We start from the raw sequence: 19372 nt of genomic DNA, 5'->3' as shown, positions 1-19372 counted from the left end.
GGGGAAAAAGGAAGCATTCAAGACCTTTGGTTAAATGAAATTTGTGTTTTAAAACCACATGTGCAAATCTTTGGGTTTCTAATGCCACGCGTGAGATGTTGTACCGGGGCCAATCAGGCAATAGCAGGCAGGCTACAGGTCTGGACAAATGTAGGTGAACACTAGATTGGACAGCACTGCTATCTCCTACAATAAACTTTGCTTTGTTCACTGGCGCTAGTCTCCTTGTCCCATTTCTTGGCAGGTGGGGGAAGCTTTTTCTGTTTAAGAGGCACAAAAATGAAGCCCGCCACGATTTGAGAATGCTGGATAGTGGACAATCTCTGATGGGGTAGGAGGCATTAAACCTCATCTCTTCCTAACTTTTTTTTTTGTTTTGTTTAGGCATCCTAAAGCCTGTCCCCACAAAACCAGAGCCTTTGCGGGGGGCGGGGAAGAGGCAGGTACATCTCGATGATGCCGACCTTTCCTCAGTCATGTTGCCGTTTTGATTAAGTGGGGGAACCAGTCATGGGTGTAGCCAGGATTTATGTATGGGGCTGGGGGGGGGGGGGCAAGGCACCCCACCTGTCATCACCCTCAGTCTGGCTCTTGTCTAGCAGATTCAGAATGAAATGTCTTGACAACAGTTTTGACCCCAGGAAAAAAATCTGTCCAAATCTTTCTACAATTTCTACTTAAGTATTTTTTATTTATTTACTTTATGGGAAGAAAGAGAGAGAGAGAGTGAGTGTGTGTGTGTGTGCCCAGAAAGCTCCTCCTGGTCTCATTTTATGTCTCTTCTCCCCTCTGCGACTATATATTCTGGGACCGAGCCCCATTTCAGCCTAACCCACCCCTTTGTGCGCCCACCAAAGCGCTCCTGTGGGCTCATAAAAAACCCTGAGAAAGCGAGAGTCGTCGCTGCCCGGCGCTGGGCTTGCAGGAAGAGATGCCTTTTGCCTTCCTTCTCCTCTCCGACAGAGGTCGCTGTGGGGAAGATTGAGCCGCCTGACCTGATGGCTTTTCCGGCCTCTCTTTGCCCGGAGAAAGCCACTTCCGGTGCCTCGCGTGGCTGAGGCGTGTCGGTTTGTTCCGAAGCCGAGCGTGTTCGCCTTGCTTGCTTTCCGCTGCCATGAAGCCGGTGAGAGAGAGAATTGGGGTGGGGGTTGAGATTGGGGGGTCGGGCGGCTGCTTTGGCTGTGGGGGAAGGAAGCCTCGGGATACCCTGACGGGGTTGCTTGTCGGCGCTTGGGCAGCAGGAGGTGGAGCGGAGGGATAAATGGCGAGGCGTCGCGGGAGCGGCTCGTTCAGGCGGGCTTGGCGGAGGGAGCGCGGCCGAGAACAGCCTCGTCGTTAACAGCGACGTTAACCCCCCTCTCCACCTCACATGTTGTTGGACTACAACTCCCGTCGTCCCTGCCTGCTGGCTGACGCTGGCAGGGAATGATGGGAGTTGTAGTCCAGCACCCTATCGGTGTGCAGAGTGGCTCCTCTGGGGTGCGCGTGTGATTTGGAAACTGGAATTTTCAGCGATAGCATTTATTCCCCCCCCCCCCCAATTTACAAATCGTCTTGCATAATTTGGCTTTTTACTCTAGGTTTCCTTAGCCTTTATTTCTATATTTCTCTTAATTCAAATCAATCAATTGCGTTCTTAAAAGTAGATATTGCGCCGTAATCAAACTCATTCCTAGTAGCGTGTCTTCCATCTATCCCAATTCTTCTTTCCCGTGTGATGTTAGCTTAATATTTCCATCTCGAGCATTTCGAAAACCTTCGCCGTCATTTATGCTGCTGCTGCTTAAATGTTATAAGGCTTAAGTTAAAAAGGTCTTAGGAATATTATGGATAGATGTGTAAGGTCAACTAACTCAGCACTTATCGCCTCCAGAGAAAAAGCAAAAAACGGGTTCCAAGCTTCCGCAAGCTGTTGAAAACAAGTAAAATAAAACTTGACAACAAGTTAAAAAACAAACAGTTCAAGCAGCAGAGTACTGCCAAGAAATACCGAAAAGAACAAAGGAAGCTCAGACAAGCTGTCAAAGATGCTGTATCCAAGAAGCCAATGCCTTTGGAGGATAACAAGAAAAAACATCCAGGTGAGACTTGTGTGTGTGTGTGTGTGTGGTGTGGACATAATAGTAATAGGCTTCCATGGTATTCAGAGGTTTTCACTACGGCACAGAATATGAGGTCCCCTCTTAGATTGTGACCCTTTATGTGATTGAAGTGCTTTTAATATTGTAAAATGTTAGACATATCTCAAATCAGGCAGTTTGCATGTGAGCAATACAGGTTATTGAAGTAAACCTTGGCATTTAATAGGCTGGATGCAGCCTACAGCAGTTGCACCATCTTTCGGTGTTCCCCACCCCACTAGAGCATTTTCTCATAATGTTTTGATTTTGATAACTAATTCTAGGGACTGATTATATTTTTGAGCAGTGATTCTCAAAATGAAGCTGCCTTACCCATAGAATAAATGTAAGTAACAGGGATTCTGATACAACAGGTCATCCATTGCATCGGAAAAAAATGGGCTTGAGTCCACGAAAGCTTGGGCCATAAGAAGGCTGGAATTCTATACTAACTTACATTGGGAGTCAATCCATTGGGACTTAATTTTAATACACATGTATAGGATTGTGCTTTAATGTATATATTTTTATTTAGTGCATAATTCTGTTTCTACCTGGACAGCTGGGTACGTCTTGGTAACCTCCAAATAGAGCATGATGGGAACCAGCTCTTCTCTGGGTTGTTGTTGTTTTTTGCCTCCAGTATTTGGCATTTCAAGGTATTATGACTAGTAGTCGTTTAATTCTACCCAAATTTCTAGCCCATCCAATTCAAAAGGCCTGTGGTAGATAACAGCACTTATGAGTAATGTTTTGAATTATTCATTTAAAAGTTGGGGTCATCACATTAGTGGTTAAAGGTAAGTAAAGATAGTCTTCATATAGTTTTTTTCAAGGCAATCCATTTTTAGTGCAACAAAATTTAGTGAGGAGAGAGACTCCATCAGGCAAGGCCTCTTTCCACCTGCCTTGCCCCACCCCCTGGCCCTGGGATTCTTCATAAGGAAGCTGTGCTTGGAGGAAGAACAGTGGGGGAGAGACTTCATCAGGCAAGGCCTCCTTCCACCTGCCTTACCCCACCCTCTAGTCTCTGCTTCTCAATTTATATTGTATTATTTTATGTACTGTGGCTTGCCATTGTTTTATTGATTATGGTTTATAAATTATTTATTGTAACTGTTGAGTGGATTTCTGTTTAACTTTTATATGTTGATATTATTCTAATAATTGTTGAATGTTACTTTTTGATGTAGGTTGCTTATTTTAAAGTTTTGTTGTATTATCACATTTTTGTATTGCATTAGATTGTTATAAGTTGTATATTTTTTGTTTCTTCAGCTTGTAAACCACCTTGAGTATTGTAAGATAGAAAGACAGTATACAAATAAAAAATGATGATGATGATGATGATGATAACTGAGAGTTGCTCAGTTAATTGTATGAAATCCGGATGTATTTACTCAAGGAGTGCTTCTGTTTCAGCGACTGTACTTTTCCAGTATTCAAACTGCAAAATATTGTTGCTTTGGGAATATGGAAATGCTATGTGGAGTGAAGTAGTATTGCAGTGGATAGTATCCTTGATGATACAGAACTGAAATGGCTAAGCCCACATTGTCTTAGGATTAAGTGATCACTCAGGAGCTAAGCAATGATGTAATGCCAAATCTCAAAGCAAAGATGTAATGCCAAATCAGTCTTTGGCATTCTGTGAATGAACATTGAGATCATGCTCCTTCTTGAACATGGCCATTCCCTCCCAGGCTCGGCCCAGGTTGGAGGCAAACCGTAGCTTGCAGTTTTGGCTGAACAGCTGAAGTATAGTTTACCTGGAAGCCATGATTAGAAACCAACATTTTACCAGGCACACATGAGCTCTACAGAGAGCAATATACAGGTAGAAAAATACATTTGGATTCTACATACAGGGTGAGTCCTTTAATAGAGGCCCCGTGGATACAGAGTACAGTACACATGTTCCACAGGGCCTCTTTTAAAAGACTCACCCTGTACAAAGGTAACTGTTTACTCACAAGTGTTCTTTTATATTCTCATCCCTCGTTAAACTAATGTGCCGCAGTTGTGCCCCTCATTCAAGAAAATCAAAGTAAAAGGTATTTCCATCTGCCTTTTGTAGTGTGTATCTCAGTGCCTCTGAAGTTATTCTGATTTTATTTGCCTTGGCAGAAAGGGAAGAAGAGGAGGAGGAAGCTCTTCCTCTTGATATGATGGATGAAGATGATATGAAATTAATGGAGGAACTTGCTCAGAGGGCATCTTTTATTACACGAGATCTTTCTTCCAAGTAGGTGTTTGCAAAGTAGGGAATAGCGGACGTTGCAGCACTTCTGTTGTCTTGTTTGTTCGTTGAGAGTATGTAGAATCAGACCTTTAATACAAAAGGCCTTAACAGAATAGGCCTTTTTCCAGCATGACTAAGTCTTTTCTGCTTGAGTGTTTTACTATTCCAAGCAATATCCCCTTCTCTGTGTAATAAGAATTAAGTTTTTTTTTAAAAAAAGAAAAGTCAGAAGTACGTGCTCAAGTGTTGCAGAGAATGATTTCACAGATTCCATACGGGTGGGAGGAAGGGACAAAGGCAGAAGTTTGATGGTACATTCACAGTAGCATGGGTAGTTTGCAGAAGAATTCCACTGCTCTTTAAAGTTCAGGGCACCTGTGACATTCATGGACTTACAAACCCCACAGTTAAGCACCTGCTGTAGTTATACTTGCTGTGAAAAGAATCTCTGCTTGGCATTAGCTTGGGCTAGCTGTTTGTAGAAAATGTAATGTAATGGAAGCACTTAATAAGGCAGAAGGGTCTGGATAGTGACAATTTCATTTGTCCCCATTGGTAAACCCCATTTGGAAAAGCCTTCAATGGCAGATAGTTTGACCAGTTTAATCTTTTTTAAAAGTCTAATTAAATGGCATCATAGAGAAAATTGTATGTGTGTTTTCAGTGTAACCATTCCTTTGCAGTTCTGTTTGTGAAAATAGTATTTTTAAATGTAAGTTATAAGTTATCCATATGAGAGTCTGACAAGTCTTTCACTTTATAGTGAACCTGTTCATGCCAAGAAACGTAAGAATGAGAGTGTGATTGAGAAATATGAGAAGAAGCCAAGGCGCATGCAGACTGAGCCTGAAAAAGAACTTATTCATCTGCTTCCCATCAAAGACAAACGTGGAATTATTCCACAGACCATGGAAAAGCCAGGTGAGGCACAATCAAGATTGCCAGGCGAGCTGTCAGTTTGATTTAAGAACTGGATCATTCACAATGCTGAATTTTTAAAGAGCTTGCTCTTTCTTGTAGTTAAAGAGGAAGAGGAAGAGGAGGAGAAGGATGAAATAGAAGAAATGGAAGAGGCACAAGGTATTTAAGACTTATTAAAAAAAGATTTTGTACAGATTAAATATTAATAGACATTCAAATGGTGTTACTGTTCTTGAAGCATATTAGTGTAAATTACTTCATTGGTTCAGAGAACATTTTGTGGTTTGTCCTCATTGTTGAGTTACTGGATAGATCAAGTAAAATAAGTATAATACTGCCAAAGAAATGAATTGCTCTTAAAGTGTTTCCAGATGTTGCATTTACGAAGTCAACCTAAATTGAAGAGAAACCTGACTAGGGTAGCTCACAAAGGAGAATGGAAACCTAAACTATTATTTGAAAGTCTTGGCTGAATACAATTGAATGCCACCCCCTGAAAAACCCAACCAACTCCTAAAAGGTCCGTTTACCTGAATAAAGGTTTGACCAGGGGCTGATGAGAATGCCAACATAAGTTTCTAGTCTCCATTTCAAATGTCCTTTCCAGCTCTGGTGTGGAGGCACACGTGTGCACACATACGCTCGAAGACAGGCTTCCTCAACCTCGGCCCTCCAGATGTTTTTGGCCTACAACTCCCGTGATCCCTAGCTAGCAGGACCACTGGTCAGGGATGATGGGAATTGTAATCTCAAAACATATGGAGGGCCAAGGTTAGGGAAGCCTGCTCTAAGACATGAACAGCATTTTTCTTTATCACCAGCTCTTGAAGAACCATTACCTGTTCTCACTGCTGAAGAACTGCTAGTTCATAGGAAAAAGAAGCTACAAGAGAAAAAGATGCACATAGCTGCCTTAGCATCTGCCATCTTGTCTGACCCAGAAAATAATGTAAGTAACATTTCAGTTGAGTTGAAACCGGCCATGCCATAAAAAAAGTAAGAAAATGAGTTTTACATGCCAAAGATTCAGATGCATCATATTTAGTGTGGAAAGAAATGTTGGCTTTTAATGGCTTGGCACAGTGAGGTCTCACGGGTTATGTGCTGTTGTTCATGCTCTCATCTCACAGATTTTGTGTGATTGCCTTCTGGATTGGAAGGGATAGTTTCCTTTCCTTTAGGCTCCTTTTACAGTATTTTTCTTGGATGCTGTTGAAACAGTTTTATGCATGGAATTAAATGAATACCATTAACCTTGCTTTTATTTTTTCCTCTCAATGTTTTTGCCATCCTTTTGAGAAGTTGTTCCCTAAAAGCAATGTTCTGTAACTGCTTCACAGGCAGTGCTTCAATTTAAGAATTTGACTTGTCACAAAAAAGAAAAAAAAAATCTCTGGGGGGAGATTAAAACTGCTTTCATACTCTGAAGTGAAACAGTTGGCAGTGTGAAACTGCAAATTGAAAGGCTTAGAGAGACAGGAAGAGCCCGTGGGTTCCAGGTATTTTCCATTTGAAATGTAGCCGCTGTGATTACTGCTTTTGTGATTGCTGATGAAAACAAACTGGTCCTTGCCAATTGTGAGACTGTCTTTTATTCTTTCCAGGGTACATTGGGAAGTAGACTTGATGTGATCTGGCAGCTTTCATATTGTCTCAGAAGGTGTAGTTGTTTGGTTAAACTAAACCCCAGCACACAAACTAAAACAAAAATCAGTGGGGGCATGACCTCAGTTTTTGGAAAAACCTAGAACCTCCTTACTGATACAAATCCATTAAAGCTTCATTTGAAAAATGGGTGACATCACAGAAATTGATGGCATAAAGATAAAGTGTTACTAAAATATTTTGCACCATATGAATATCTAGAATATGTTGCAATCTTGAATTCTGTGTGCATGTTCTCTGAAGATGGCAGTAGTTGTTGCTCCTCACATTACAATGACAGTATATGCATAAATTTTGTCTGGTTTACCTGTAGTTGTCAATTATATTTCATGGTTATGTCATTCTTGCTTGAGCAGATAAAGAAGCTGAAAGAGTTGCGTGCAATGTTAATGGAACAGGATCCCAATGTGGCCGTGATTGTGCGAAAGCTGGTGATGATTTCTCTGATGGAGCTTTTCAAAGACATTACTCCATCTTACAAAATCAGACCTTTAACTGAGAAAGAGAAAAACACAAAGGTGAGGTTATAATATGTTTCAGAGTAGCTTAATGTCAAGTTGGGAGGGTAAGACAACTTGTTATATGTATGGAGGAAGAAATTAAGAGTTTTTATCTATGAAATTATTTCTTTCCTTAAAAATAGCCCACAATTTTTAAGCTTAGTTGTTGAAATGTTGGCATTTGGGGTACCAAAAATGAAGAGTACACCTTTCTCACAAAACTGTTGGGTAACAAATTTTCCCAAATACTTTTTGAAAAGACTTCAAAATACATACTGCAGAGGGTGACATCTTCTGAAACTTAAAAAAAAATGTGTTGCAGTTGTCACACAGTAGGTTTATGGCAAGATATTTTACATTGTTTCTTTGTTTATCCACAGGTTAGAAAAGAAACTCAGAAATTAAGAGAATTTGAAGAAGGCATTGTCAGCCAGTACAAGTTTTATTTAGAAAATCTGGAGCAATCTGTGAAAGGTACAGCAGGCAGGGTGGATGGCTGAGGATGGGGATAGGCTCTTAAATGTTGAGCGCTAAAATTATTTTGTTGTTGGAAATAAGCAGCTATTGGTAGTATCCCTAACACAAAGCATGGAGAAGATCCCTGATTTAAACCCTAGAATCTCAACTCTTGATCCTAAGTTGCAGGGCTAGGAAAGTATTTTTCGTAGTATTTTTTTTTTTAAAGGATATGGCATTGTGTGTGTGTTTTCATTTTAACCCCTATGTGTCATTGTGGCAGGAAATATGCAAGTAATATATTTTTCCCCCACCTGGAAATAATAGTAGTAATTTCAGAAGCTGGGATGGCAAAATACTCAGGCTTTTATGCAATATTTCACTTAGATTGGAAGCAAAGGAAGCTGAAGAAAAGCAATGTGATTTCACTAAAAGCATACAAAGGCCTTGCAGAGATTGCTGTGAAGTGCTTGTGTGAGCTGTTGGTGGCCCTGCCTCACTTCAACTTCCACAATAATATTATTGTACTCATTGTGCCGCTCATGAACGATGCTTCAAAACAGGTAGGCATACCTCATAGTCATGACAGCAGCATTTACTAGTATATTGAAATATTGCATGTCATTTCAAAGTAAATATGAATCACATTCTGGAAGGGTAAAAATCTTTGTTCATGGCATTTTACATTTTTTCATCCAGAAAGCAGTGCTGGTTGAATAAACATGATAATCGAAACTTCCAACTTTCCAGATTTCTGAAATGTGCTGTGGTGCAGTAAAGACCCTCTTCAAACAGGATAAACTTGGCTATGCCTCACTTGGTGTGGTGAAGGTGATTTCTGGCCTTGTGAAAAGCAGGAATTATGATGTTAGACCTGAGGTAAGTTCCTTCCCTCCTCTCCAGTGTGGAGCAATAGTTAAAAATGGACTTTAAATATTTACTATCCTTGTTGAAGTACTGTGGCATATCACAAACAAAAACCACACCAATTGTCTCCCGAACGTTACTCTTTCCATTCTTCATGAGTTGTTGGCAAGGATGGCATTTATGCACTTGTATATAAAAGAGAAAGAAATGGTCTCAGGCAGTTTTATGTTTTGTAAGATCTGTGCTTTTAATGAATTTGAGAAATAAATGTTACTGGATTATCTTTAGGTGCTACTGACACTAATTCACCTAAGAATTAAGGAAGTAGAAGTGAAAAAAGATGCAGAAGACATCACACCAAAGAAGAGGTTCATGTCTTATCAAGAGAAACGGAAAAATCTGTCAAGGATGCAAAGAAAGGTACTTCTTATGCTGTAGTGTACACGTATAATTTGAATTTCATTAGAAAATGGAACGGTTTCTGGCTTGTATCCAAATAACTAACCAGTGAGTTCCATTGCCCAAGGAGATTTTGAAACAACACTTCCTCATGATGTCCTCCTTTTGAAATTATATTATGATTTGGCGAGGAAGCAACTGCTGTTTGAGAGAAAGTGTAAAACAATAAATCTCAGCTGAGCTTGCTGAAATTCTTGGGTGCCCCTAAATTAGCTCTTGGGTTCATGTCTCAGGACTTTCATTTTGTGGCCATGTGAACACTGCAAAACACAGTTCTGCAGATTGTTTCTTACTGGTTATGTATGGGAAGATTTTTTGTTAAAGTGATCTCATCCTGCTTTTGCTGCTGAGAGGCTTTTAGAACAGCTGAAAATAGTCCCACCCCTGTTTCTCATGTTGCTTTAAACATCATGGTCAGTTCACATATAATCAAAATCATGGTTTAGGGCTACATGGGCAAACCTCCATGAGACAGAGCAAAGCACTGGGCTCATGCACACACATCACTTCTTCCCACATATCTGGGATAATGGTTTCGGGTGTGTTTTCGTCGGTCTCTACTTAGCATTGTGTATAAATCAGAGGTTAGGTCATAGCTGTCAACATTTTCCTTTTTTAAAGGGAAATTCCCTTATTCCAAATAGGATTCCTCGCAAGAAAAGGGAAAAGTTGACAGCTATGGGTTAGGTTCTAAACAAGCCAGCTTCTTTAGGAACTAACAATGGTTTAGAAGTTTTTCAAACCTGTGTTTCCAATCCAAATTTGCAATTCTGGTTTGGAGAGCAAGCATTTGATGAAAAGCCAATTAGGTTGCCTGTACCAGGAAGAAGTAACTATCTGACCACTCATAGTCCATAAGAGGAGGAAGGAGCATGTGGCATGTTCCTGATCAGAGACATTACATCTAAACTGACCCAACAACTGCAAAGTAATTACCTTAATGCTGCCAGAATCTTGTGTTTTCTTACCTAAAACCTTGTACATTTTCAGTGGAAGAAAGCAGAAGAGAAACTAGAAAGAGAACTCTTAGAAGCAGAAGCATCAGAGAGCACAGAGAAAAAACTGAAACTGGTAAGTATATTTTCATGAGTGTGGTGTACTGCTGAGTTTTGTATTATGCAAATAAGTAAAATAAGACCAGATATTGCCAATTGTAATATTTGTTTCAAATTCTTGCTTTGGTTCTGTAGTTCCTTAGAAATGAGTTTCTAGTCATAAAATGTGGGTGGGCTGTATGCACAGTAAACACAAAGACTGATACTATAAGCACGGATTTATCCCTCATTGTGGTTAATTTTTATTATTAGTAGTTGTTTTTGCTCAGCACAATAGTTGAGGGAGTATAAATAGTGCAATAACAGACTAGGGGTCTGTTTTTTCCTTGCAATTCAATAATTACTGGTTTAGGGCATTATGTATTACAATAGTGGTGTCTATCCATAGCTATCCCTGCTATGATTCATAATGATGTAAACCAGTAATTAGGAACTGATCTTGCTAGCAGTTAAGTAATCCTAGAAAATTTTAAGTGGTTTTTGATTAATGGCTTTCAAATCCAGACAAGTGTGAACAGAACTTAAATACGGTGAACTCGGAATGTTCCATATGTGTTCATTTGTGGGTGTCTTTTCTCTACAGCACACAGAAACCTTGAATATTGTATTTTTAACTTACTTCCGAATACTGAAAAAAGCACAGAAGTCTCCCCTTTTGCCTGCTGTGTTGGAAGGCCTTGCAAAGTAAGAATTTCAAAGAAATTTTTGAGTGACCATTCTTTATAAAAGTTCCTAACAAGGCACATTATATCAACATAAAAACTTTCATTGAAAAGTGTGAAAATAATGGCCTGTATTTTAGTAGGTTTTACTGAAGTAGGCTCATTGCAATTAATGGAGCTAAATTGATCATGTCCACTAATTTCAGTGGGCCTGGGTAGAACTTAGTTAAAGCAACCCAGTGCTTAAATTTGTTTAAATACTTCACTTAAAATTACTCAGAAAAATTAAATAAAAATCAGGGTAGAAGAAAATAGGAAGAATAAAAGCAATTGAAATTTAATGCAGTTCTAGAATAACATTGCTAAAAAGTTTGGTATGTATTTCATCTGTTTCATGTGTTGCTTGTATAGCATCCTGTTTTGTTTTCAAAATGATAGCTGGCAGATGGAGGAATGCTGTTCTTTTTTTGGATTACAAGTAGTATGTGATTAATGATCATACTGCAAAAGAGAAGACTACTTAAGAATGTTGCTTAAGATAGTTGCACTATAAAACAAACTATAATTGCAATGGCATGCTTTGAGTTTGACAGATAAATCTTCTGTAAATTCACAAATCTAACTCCTTGATTTTAGGTTCGCCCACCTCATAAATTTGGAATTTTTTGATGACCTTTTGCTTGTTCTACATTCTCTTATGGTCTCAGGGGTAAGTTTATCCTTTGTCTAAAGAGATATAAGACTTTTGGTCTATATCTTTCTGATGCATTTCCTTTATTTTCAGGTGTTAAGCCACAGAGAGAGTCTGCACTGTATTCTTTCTGCTTTCCAAATTTTGTCTGGTCAAGGTACAGTTTAATTTTCATATTGCATTTCTTTTGTGATTAGCCTGAATGGGATCATTGCTAGGTTTGTCTGATGGGCTTGAGTGGTCAAAGATTTAACAAAAAGTTCCATCCAAGGAAATGTGATAGACTTTGAGGAAGGACTGGAGAGACAGTGAGAAGACACTTTTTGTTTTGGCTCTGAACCAGGATCAATGTTAACTGTTTGCTTTAAGGAAAATGAATTATTCCAATTGAGACTGTATATTTGTAACTAAAGCAATATATTGCACAGGTTCAACCAGTCTCCAGCATGCACTTAGCTCCAGAGGAAACTAAACCCCAGAGCAGTGTTTTTCAAACTTGGGTCTCCAGCTGTTGTTGGACTACAGTGGTGCCTCGCAAGATGAAATTAATCCATTCCGCGAGTCTCTTCGTCTTGCGTTTTTTTCGTCTTGCGAAGCACGGCTATTAGCGTCTTAGCGGCTATTAACGGCTTAGCGGCTATTAACGGCTTAGCGGCTTTAAGAAAAAGGAAACAAACTCGCAAGAACTCGCAAGACGTTTCGTCTTGCGAAGTAAGCCCATAGGGAAATTCGTCTTGCGGAACGACTCAAAAAACGGAAAACTCTTTCGTCTTGCGCGTTTTTCGTCTTGCGAGGCATTCGTCTTGCGAGGCACCACTGTACATCTCCCATCAACCCTAACTAGCAGGACCAGTGATCAGGGATGATGGGAGTTATAGTCCAACAACAGCAGGAGACCCAAGTTTGAAAAACTGCTCTGAAGTATTCCCTTTGAACGTCTCACCATTTGAGGAAGTAAGTTGTTTTATGGTTACAGCAACAAACCTACTTAACTGGAATTATTTTGGATAGGTGATGTCCTTAACATTGACCCTTTGAAGTTCTACACACACCTTTACAAGATACTACTTAAACTTCATGCAGGTAACTCCTTATTTCAATGTGTTGAATATTGTTGGTATTTTCTTCAGTGAGAACTGAGAATTTCTTTCATGGGTTTTGGATATTTGAAGTGGCGCAGCTTGTTTAATAACACAGGCTACGGTGGTCTGATAACAAAGCAAGTACTGTCTTTTATATACTTCTGTGGTAGGTGGAGTGAAATTGTATGTCTTCGTATTTTCTCTACAGAAATAACCCATCAGTAGGTTTCAGCGGTGTTCAGTAGAGTTTCTTTCTTTGCTAAATAGCTGGTGTGATTCTTAATTGGTGAATCTTTCTTAAATAAATTAAAAATAGAATCGGGAAATAGCGGGTGCCTTCAATCTTTCTGGTGTTCTTTTGGATATATGTTCTTGCATTCAAATGGGTTTTGAACCACACATGTTGCTTTAAGGTGCTACAAATGAAGATGTGGCGATAGTGCTGCAGTGCCTGGATGTGATGCTCACCAAGCGTAGGAAGCAGGTGTCCCAGCAGAGAGCTCTTGCCTTCATAAAGCGCCTCTCCACAGTAGCCCTCCATCTCCTTCCAGACTCCTGCATTGGTATCTTGGCAACCAACAGAACATTAATGCATGTAAGTTCTTAAAAACATAGCTAATGAGGCCCTTCAGCTATAGTCCTATTGGGATCTAAAATTGTTGGATGTTTCAAACTCATTCTGTTGAAACTCCTACATCATATTTAGAACATGTCATACCTTCACAAATCTACACACACATTTGTGCAGACACACACCAGCATAGAGCGTTCCATTTAACTTTTAGCTGTGCCAAGCCAAGTTTTCATTCTTGTCAGAAGAGATGGAGTCATTCCAGCATTCTCCTAGGGCTGCCATATGTCTGGATTTTCCCGGACATCACTGGAATTTCAAAGGCGGAATTAACATCCGGGGGGGGGGGGGGTCCTGAAAGGCGGTGTTTTTGTAAAAAAAAAAAAAAAAAGCCCAACAACTTTTGGGTTTTCCAAAAAACAAAACAAAACACCAATCTCAACAATTTCAGTGGTTTCCTTAAAAAAACCTCAACAATGTTGTGGTCTTCCTGGTTTTTACTTTTTGAAATATGGCAACCCTAATTCTCCAGCTTTCCTGCCTTGTTGTTTCTTCAGTTATTCTTTCTGCTATGGGCATCAAAATCTTAGCTCTTTCATTGCATTGGATTTAGTTTTTAGAGGGGAAATGCCCGCTGGGCCCAAGCTGTCACTCAGAGAATCAGGGTCACCTTTTCACTGGAGTTGGCCTATAACAGTCTGAGGGGTGTCTGTTATAGATACTTTGTATAAAGGATAGCTCCAGGAGCTGTAGGCTTGATGACTGGCTGGTTCAGTATGCTGATGGCAGTATTTCAAGAACTTGGGTGGTGAGGCTGATTATTGCTTTTCCACTAAGATGCAGGTATTTTAATTGCTGCAGTTTGAAAATGGTGTTTGGATTCTGATCTTAAAATGACATAGTTTGGTTGTTAATTGGAATTTCTTACATATTGCACTAAATCATGATTTACCCCCATGTGGCTGAGCAAGAATGAAGCATTGGGCTTGTACCCCTTCCCTAGCTCTCAAAGAATCTTGACTTTGCATTTCATACAACCTTGGTTTAAAACAACCAGTGGCTAGTTTTCTTAAGAAGCCAAATTCAAACAATGAGCTATTTGAAACCGGCTTTTTTAAACTAACCATTGCTTTAAACCAGGGTCTCTAGCACATATGTAATACTTGTTTGAAACTGATACTCAGTTTGGCAGAAGTCCTGCTCCCAGTTGCATTTGATTCGACTGGTGGAGTCTCGTCCATTTAATGCTAAACTGTGGTTTTAGCATTAGGTGAGAAGGCAGCAATTGTATTTGACTTTTACAGGATTTTCTTCTTCTTGCGGCCTACCCTGAGGTAGGCTACAAATAAAATGCCCCTTCCAACACAATGAACAAAATGGTCCACATGTGAAATATTCTTAACATGTTTTGAAAATTATTACAGCAGACGTGAGTTCTCCAGAGTTGGTTCATTTTGTTTTACATGAAAGCAGAGACTTTTAACATGATCCATCAGGCCATATGCATATTCAGAGATCTTAAGTTTCTTACATCGGTAGTTATCTTTTTGGGGAGATGCAATTTTGTTTTCTGAGGCAAACATGGTAACAACTTTGTAATTATTCTTCTATTTCACGTGGGACTCTTCTTTTTTCTTTTTCTTTTCTTGGATGGTATTCAAGACTTTCCCAAAGACAGACCTTCTCCTAGACAATGAATCTCAAGGGAGTGGACTTTACCTTCCTGAACTGGATGAACCAGAGTACTGTAATGCTCAGAACACAGCACTGTGGGAACTGCATACTCTGCGGGTGAGTGTCACGGAAGCTAATGTCTTGTTCCCTTATTCTACACTAGTAACCTAGGAAGCTCTTTCTCTGTTCAGAATACATTTTTTTAAAGTCAGAATTTGCAGGAATGAATGTTCTTGAGTATTCTAATTCTATTTACAGCATTTTTATATTGCAATTAATCAGTTTTCTTCAGTGGCGAATATGATTTTGAACTTCAGTAAGCCTTTGCACTCTTTTAATTAGGCTGTTTAGCTCCATCATTCTGCTTTGCACTTTTCTTCTTCCTACCTCATCTTATTTACTGAAAAAGTAATGAGCAGTGGTGCATGCGAACCACCCAGCATCTTCCCATCTTTTCCACTTAATTGATCCCCACTGCTAGATGCTTTAACTCTCTTCTTGGAAAAGGCTTAAGATTACCCCGTCATAATTGTCTTGCATCTCATGGGATGTTTAACCAATCGAGCTTTTGTTCCTAAAGCTGAGAGAATACAATTTTGATGATAACCTTTTGTTCAAATAGTCAAATGCACTACATTAATATAGAAAAGTTTACATTCCCAATTTCTCATTAATGCTCTCTCCCTAACCCCCAGAGACATTATCACCCAGTCGTTCAGAAATTTGCAGCTCACCTTGTGGCTGGTGCTCCAGCAGAAGGATCAGAATCTCTTGGGCATGAATTTAGTCGGAGGTGAGAGAAAGGTGTTTGCTTTGAAAAAAAGTGTGCATAGATTCAAAAGAACAATTTAGGAGCCAGGCTTTCAGTGTGCTGGTGCCTCCTCCTTAGAGCTCCCTCCCGTAATGTGTCACACAGGCCCTGTCTATTATCTTTTCGGTGCCTGCTGAAGACCTTCCTTTTCCCACAAAGCTTCTGAGTGAAGAATTTTGTATTGCTCTGTATCTGCATAGAACTTGAAATTGTTTTTATCGTTATATTACTTTGGAATGCTTCACAGGAAGCAATTCATAAATTATATGAATGAAGTTTAGCGGAGAAAACCCTGCAGTCTTTTCTGGTATAGAACCAGAGACTCAGCAGCTTACGTATGTATACAGAGGTGGGGGAAGTTTTTGACCTGGTGGGCCAGATCTTTATCTCCACCTCACACCCTGTGGGCCAGCTTTGACAGGGGGAAGCGCCAGCTACTCATCAGTTGTCTGAGGTCATGATGATGAGGTCATGGCTGATAGGTCTTGCTGTTGAGCTTGTTGAGCTGTGGGGTGAGCATGCAGCAGGATTGAAATCTTCACTCCTCAGCTGAAGAGTGGAAGCTGCAGTCCTTCTCCCTGGAGGGATCTGCTTTTCCCCCTGACAAGGATGGGACAAAATCTATTACCTTTTCCTCTCTGTGCCCAGTCAGATGCTCATGGGGTGTGCACAGTAGCTCTTACCCCAGCAACTGGTATTCAGTGGCCAGTTGCCCCTGAACCTGGAAGCAGTACTTAGCTACCATGGCTAATTGTCACGGTAGATGGATCCAGTTACCGAGTTCTTTTTCTGAGTGGAAAGTACATTACTACTGTTTAATATTAGCTTGAATGTGAAATAAAGGAGCAGATTTTTTAAAAAATGTAGCTGTGTAATGTTCACTGTCAAGCGTTTTATACAATAATCCTGGATTCCAGTATCAGTGATGGGAAAGGAGGGAAATGTCTGCATGCAGAAGAAGACTTCAGTCTTGCTCCATTATTCTGTTAAGTGTTTTTTTGTGTGTGTGTGTGTTCATTTCTTTGTTTGCCTCAATTTTTGACATATTTTAAAGGTGCTTTGCAGGGCTGTTCAACTCTCCAATACAAATACTAACATTTAGGGTCTTTGGTTTTTCCCCAGTCTTGCTTTAAGACACAATGTTTTTTTTGCAAATAATATATTAAAATGAAACCTGTATCCATCATAGGTTGCCTACAGAACTTTTTGAGGCCTACAGTATGAAAGGAATGACTTTTAATCCTCGTGTTGCGTCAGTGGCACCCAGGAAAAAGGTACCGCCTTGCACCATTCACTTCTTAAATCACACACGATGATTGATAATGCAACGTTTTGATTTTACTTCATAAAACTGTAACACTTGTTCATTTCAGGGTAAATTTTCACAGGAGGCATCATTTCTGAATGAAGACTTGAATGAATTGTTTAAGGTTTATTTTGGAAGGCCAGTTCCACAAGGAGCCCTCGATTTCACGAAACACTTAAAGGGATTGCCAGTTTCCTAAGTATATCACAAACCATTGCAATCTATTTAAAGGAACTAAATACATAAAAGAAATACTCACCTGGTCTACAAATAATTTAAATAAAGTGGGCCTTTTTATTATGGATGCTGGATTTCCAGGAATGAAGAAGCAATTAATGAACAGCCTGTACTTTGGAATTCTAGGACCCCTGATTCCATATTTATTGCTGTAGTTATTATGGTTTGTAAGCTTTGAGTTTATGTATAATATTGTACAATATTTTCATTGGAAATGGATGATTTTTCTAAAATGACATGAATTTGAATTGATTCTACAAAACTATTTTAATTGTATCAATATATAAACCTTTTTTTAAAAGAAAAAAAGATTTCAGGCCAATCGTTCTGTTGTTATCTCCCCTACCTATGATATAAACTATAAGCAGATGTTGAAAAACAGTGGTGCGTGGATATCCACTCCCACAGAGCACAATCCCACCGTTTTATGTTTATTTTTTAATTTAATGTCTCTATTAAATGGGCTATGAGAAAGTGACTGCAATTAACATTTAGCCCCTCTCCCCCTACACTGAGATTCCCCACACCACAATAGTTTGTACAGTTATAAGGTTACTCTTCCTGTATTGGGCCTAGTTTCACAAAAGCAAATGGGGATTCATTATAGCATCTACCAAAAATTTCTGTGCATGGCCTAAGTGCCCAACCAGACATTATAAACAACTGCCCTGATGCTTTTTTTCTTTTTAAATGACATGTGGGCTAAATGTTAAGTGGGGAAGTCGTGGGACAAGGAAGGCTGCTTAACTCTTTTCCGTCAGCTATTTTCCTGCTTCAAATCTCCCTCCCTACTCCTGCTGATGGAAAAAACCCAACTTTTTAGCAGGGAAACATTTTCTGTAATATTGCCATTTCTTCCTTTAAATTTTGTGTCCCGAGGCGGCTTCCCACTGAAAAATAAAAATTGCACCCAGCTAGGTGTAATGTGTAGTTTTGCCCTAAATTGTAGACCAAGTTAGTATTTTCCTGCTGCAGTGTGAACACAGTGCATCTATTTCAAGCATCAAAAGGAGTAGTGAGAGATGGATAAGGTACGTAAGCATTTTGTTCTGCACATCCTCTTTCTCTCTTCCTACTAATGGGTTGGTATTGCTTTATGAACTAATCTTCATTTTCTTTCTAGTTGTTGACCTGCATAAGAGCAATGAGCAAGTAAGCATTCTGCCCTCCTTATTTGCTAGTGGTGAAATGTGCACATAACTGGAAATATTTTGCTATTCAGTACAAATGTTTTATGGTTGCACTGTATTGTAGCTGAAAGAAGTTTGACAACTTTTGGCTCTTCATTTGTTATTTTGGTGATCTAGGTCTCAATTTGAGTGTCAGCCTGCAATCCTAGACTACACACTTACCTGAGAGCAAGCTCTATTGAACTTTCTGGGGCTTACATCCAAGTAGACATAGTGCAGTCTCATCATTTGGGAAATGCAGGTAGGTCACCTCTGTTTCATCCACACTCCCTTCAGTACAGCAGATCAGGGGTTTAGATTGCTCTGCTTGAATGTAACTATTGAAGTCCATGGTTACTAATTTATTGAGACACCTTGTTTAGATGGCAGTACTCTTGTGATAGTAATTCACTGTTGCTGGAGGTAGGAATACTGACAACTGCTCCGTATTGGTCACACCCCAAAAAATTGCCACTGTACCACAGACAAGTGGAAGGTGATGGTGGGGAACAAAAATATGATGTACATGTAATTCTTGGGTTTTTTTCTAAACACCTGGGAGCAGATTTTTACATTGGTGGCTGTACTGCTATCCAAGCATTTCTAGATGGGATTTTTGGCTCTAGTTTCCATCATGTTCCTAATAGAAGCACAATGTGTGCAAAAGTAAATAAAAAGTAAAAGCAACACCTTTTGAAATTCTCTAGGTAGCCAGAGACCCTTCTTAGTCATCCATAAGGAGTTCTATGATTAAATTTGGTTTATTCCACCACCTCCTTTGTAAAGGACCTTATATAACATGTAGCTTCAAATTGAAATGTATGGTACTTACTGTTAAACATCTCACATTGACTGTTTAGGTCTGTCTGCTGTTTTCAGAGGCA

The 19372-nt window shown here is 39.6% G+C and overlaps 1 protein-coding gene across 2 annotated transcripts; it reads left to right on the top strand.

Moving 5' to 3' along the window:
- Window positions 1-972: 972 nt before the first annotated feature.
- Window positions 973-18232, top strand: NOC3L (NOC3 like DNA replication regulator). 2 transcript variants are annotated; one of them, XM_081006787.1, is made up of 21 exons: window positions 973-1123; window positions 1874-2081; window positions 4248-4365; window positions 5126-5283; window positions 5389-5442; window positions 6105-6232; window positions 7305-7466; window positions 7829-7922; window positions 8292-8467; window positions 8655-8783; window positions 9060-9191; window positions 10221-10301; window positions 10869-10969; window positions 11584-11656; window positions 11732-11795; window positions 12650-12721; window positions 13134-13315; window positions 14954-15082; window positions 15661-15758; window positions 16966-17050; window positions 17150-18232. In XM_081006787.1, the coding sequence occupies exons 1-21, from the start codon at window positions 1115-1117 to the stop codon at window positions 17279-17281; spliced, it is 2385 nt and encodes a 794-aa protein (XP_080862913.1). In that variant the 5' UTR covers window positions 973-1114; the 3' UTR covers window positions 17282-18232. The 2 variants fall into 2 exon arrangements, with proteins under 2 accessions (XP_080862913.1, XP_080862912.1); XM_081006786.1 differs by having other exon boundaries at window positions 5383-5442.
- The last annotated feature ends 1140 nt before the right edge of the window (window positions 18233-19372 follow it).

This window comes from Podarcis pityusensis, assembly GCF_964106645.2.
Source record: "Podarcis pityusensis genome assembly, chromosome: 5".
Classification (NCBI taxonomy): Eukaryota; Metazoa; Chordata; class Lepidosauria; order Squamata; family Lacertidae; genus Podarcis; species Podarcis pityusensis.
Note: the sequence above shows the minus strand (reverse complement) of the source record. Positions and strands in the feature narration are given on the sequence as shown.

What these genes read in the sequence shown, in the direction of transcription:
- NOC3L (XM_081006786.1), top strand. An exon ending in TCTGGAGCAATCTGTGAAAG is followed by an intron (nt 7,923 to 8,291) that starts GTACAGCAGGCA and finishes TATTTCACTTAG; the next exon opens with ATTGGAAGCAAAGGAAGCTG. An exon ending in ATTATGATGTTAGACCTGAG is followed by an intron (nt 8,784 to 9,059) that starts GTAAGTTCCTTC and finishes GATTATCTTTAG; the next exon opens with GTGCTACTGACACTAATTCA.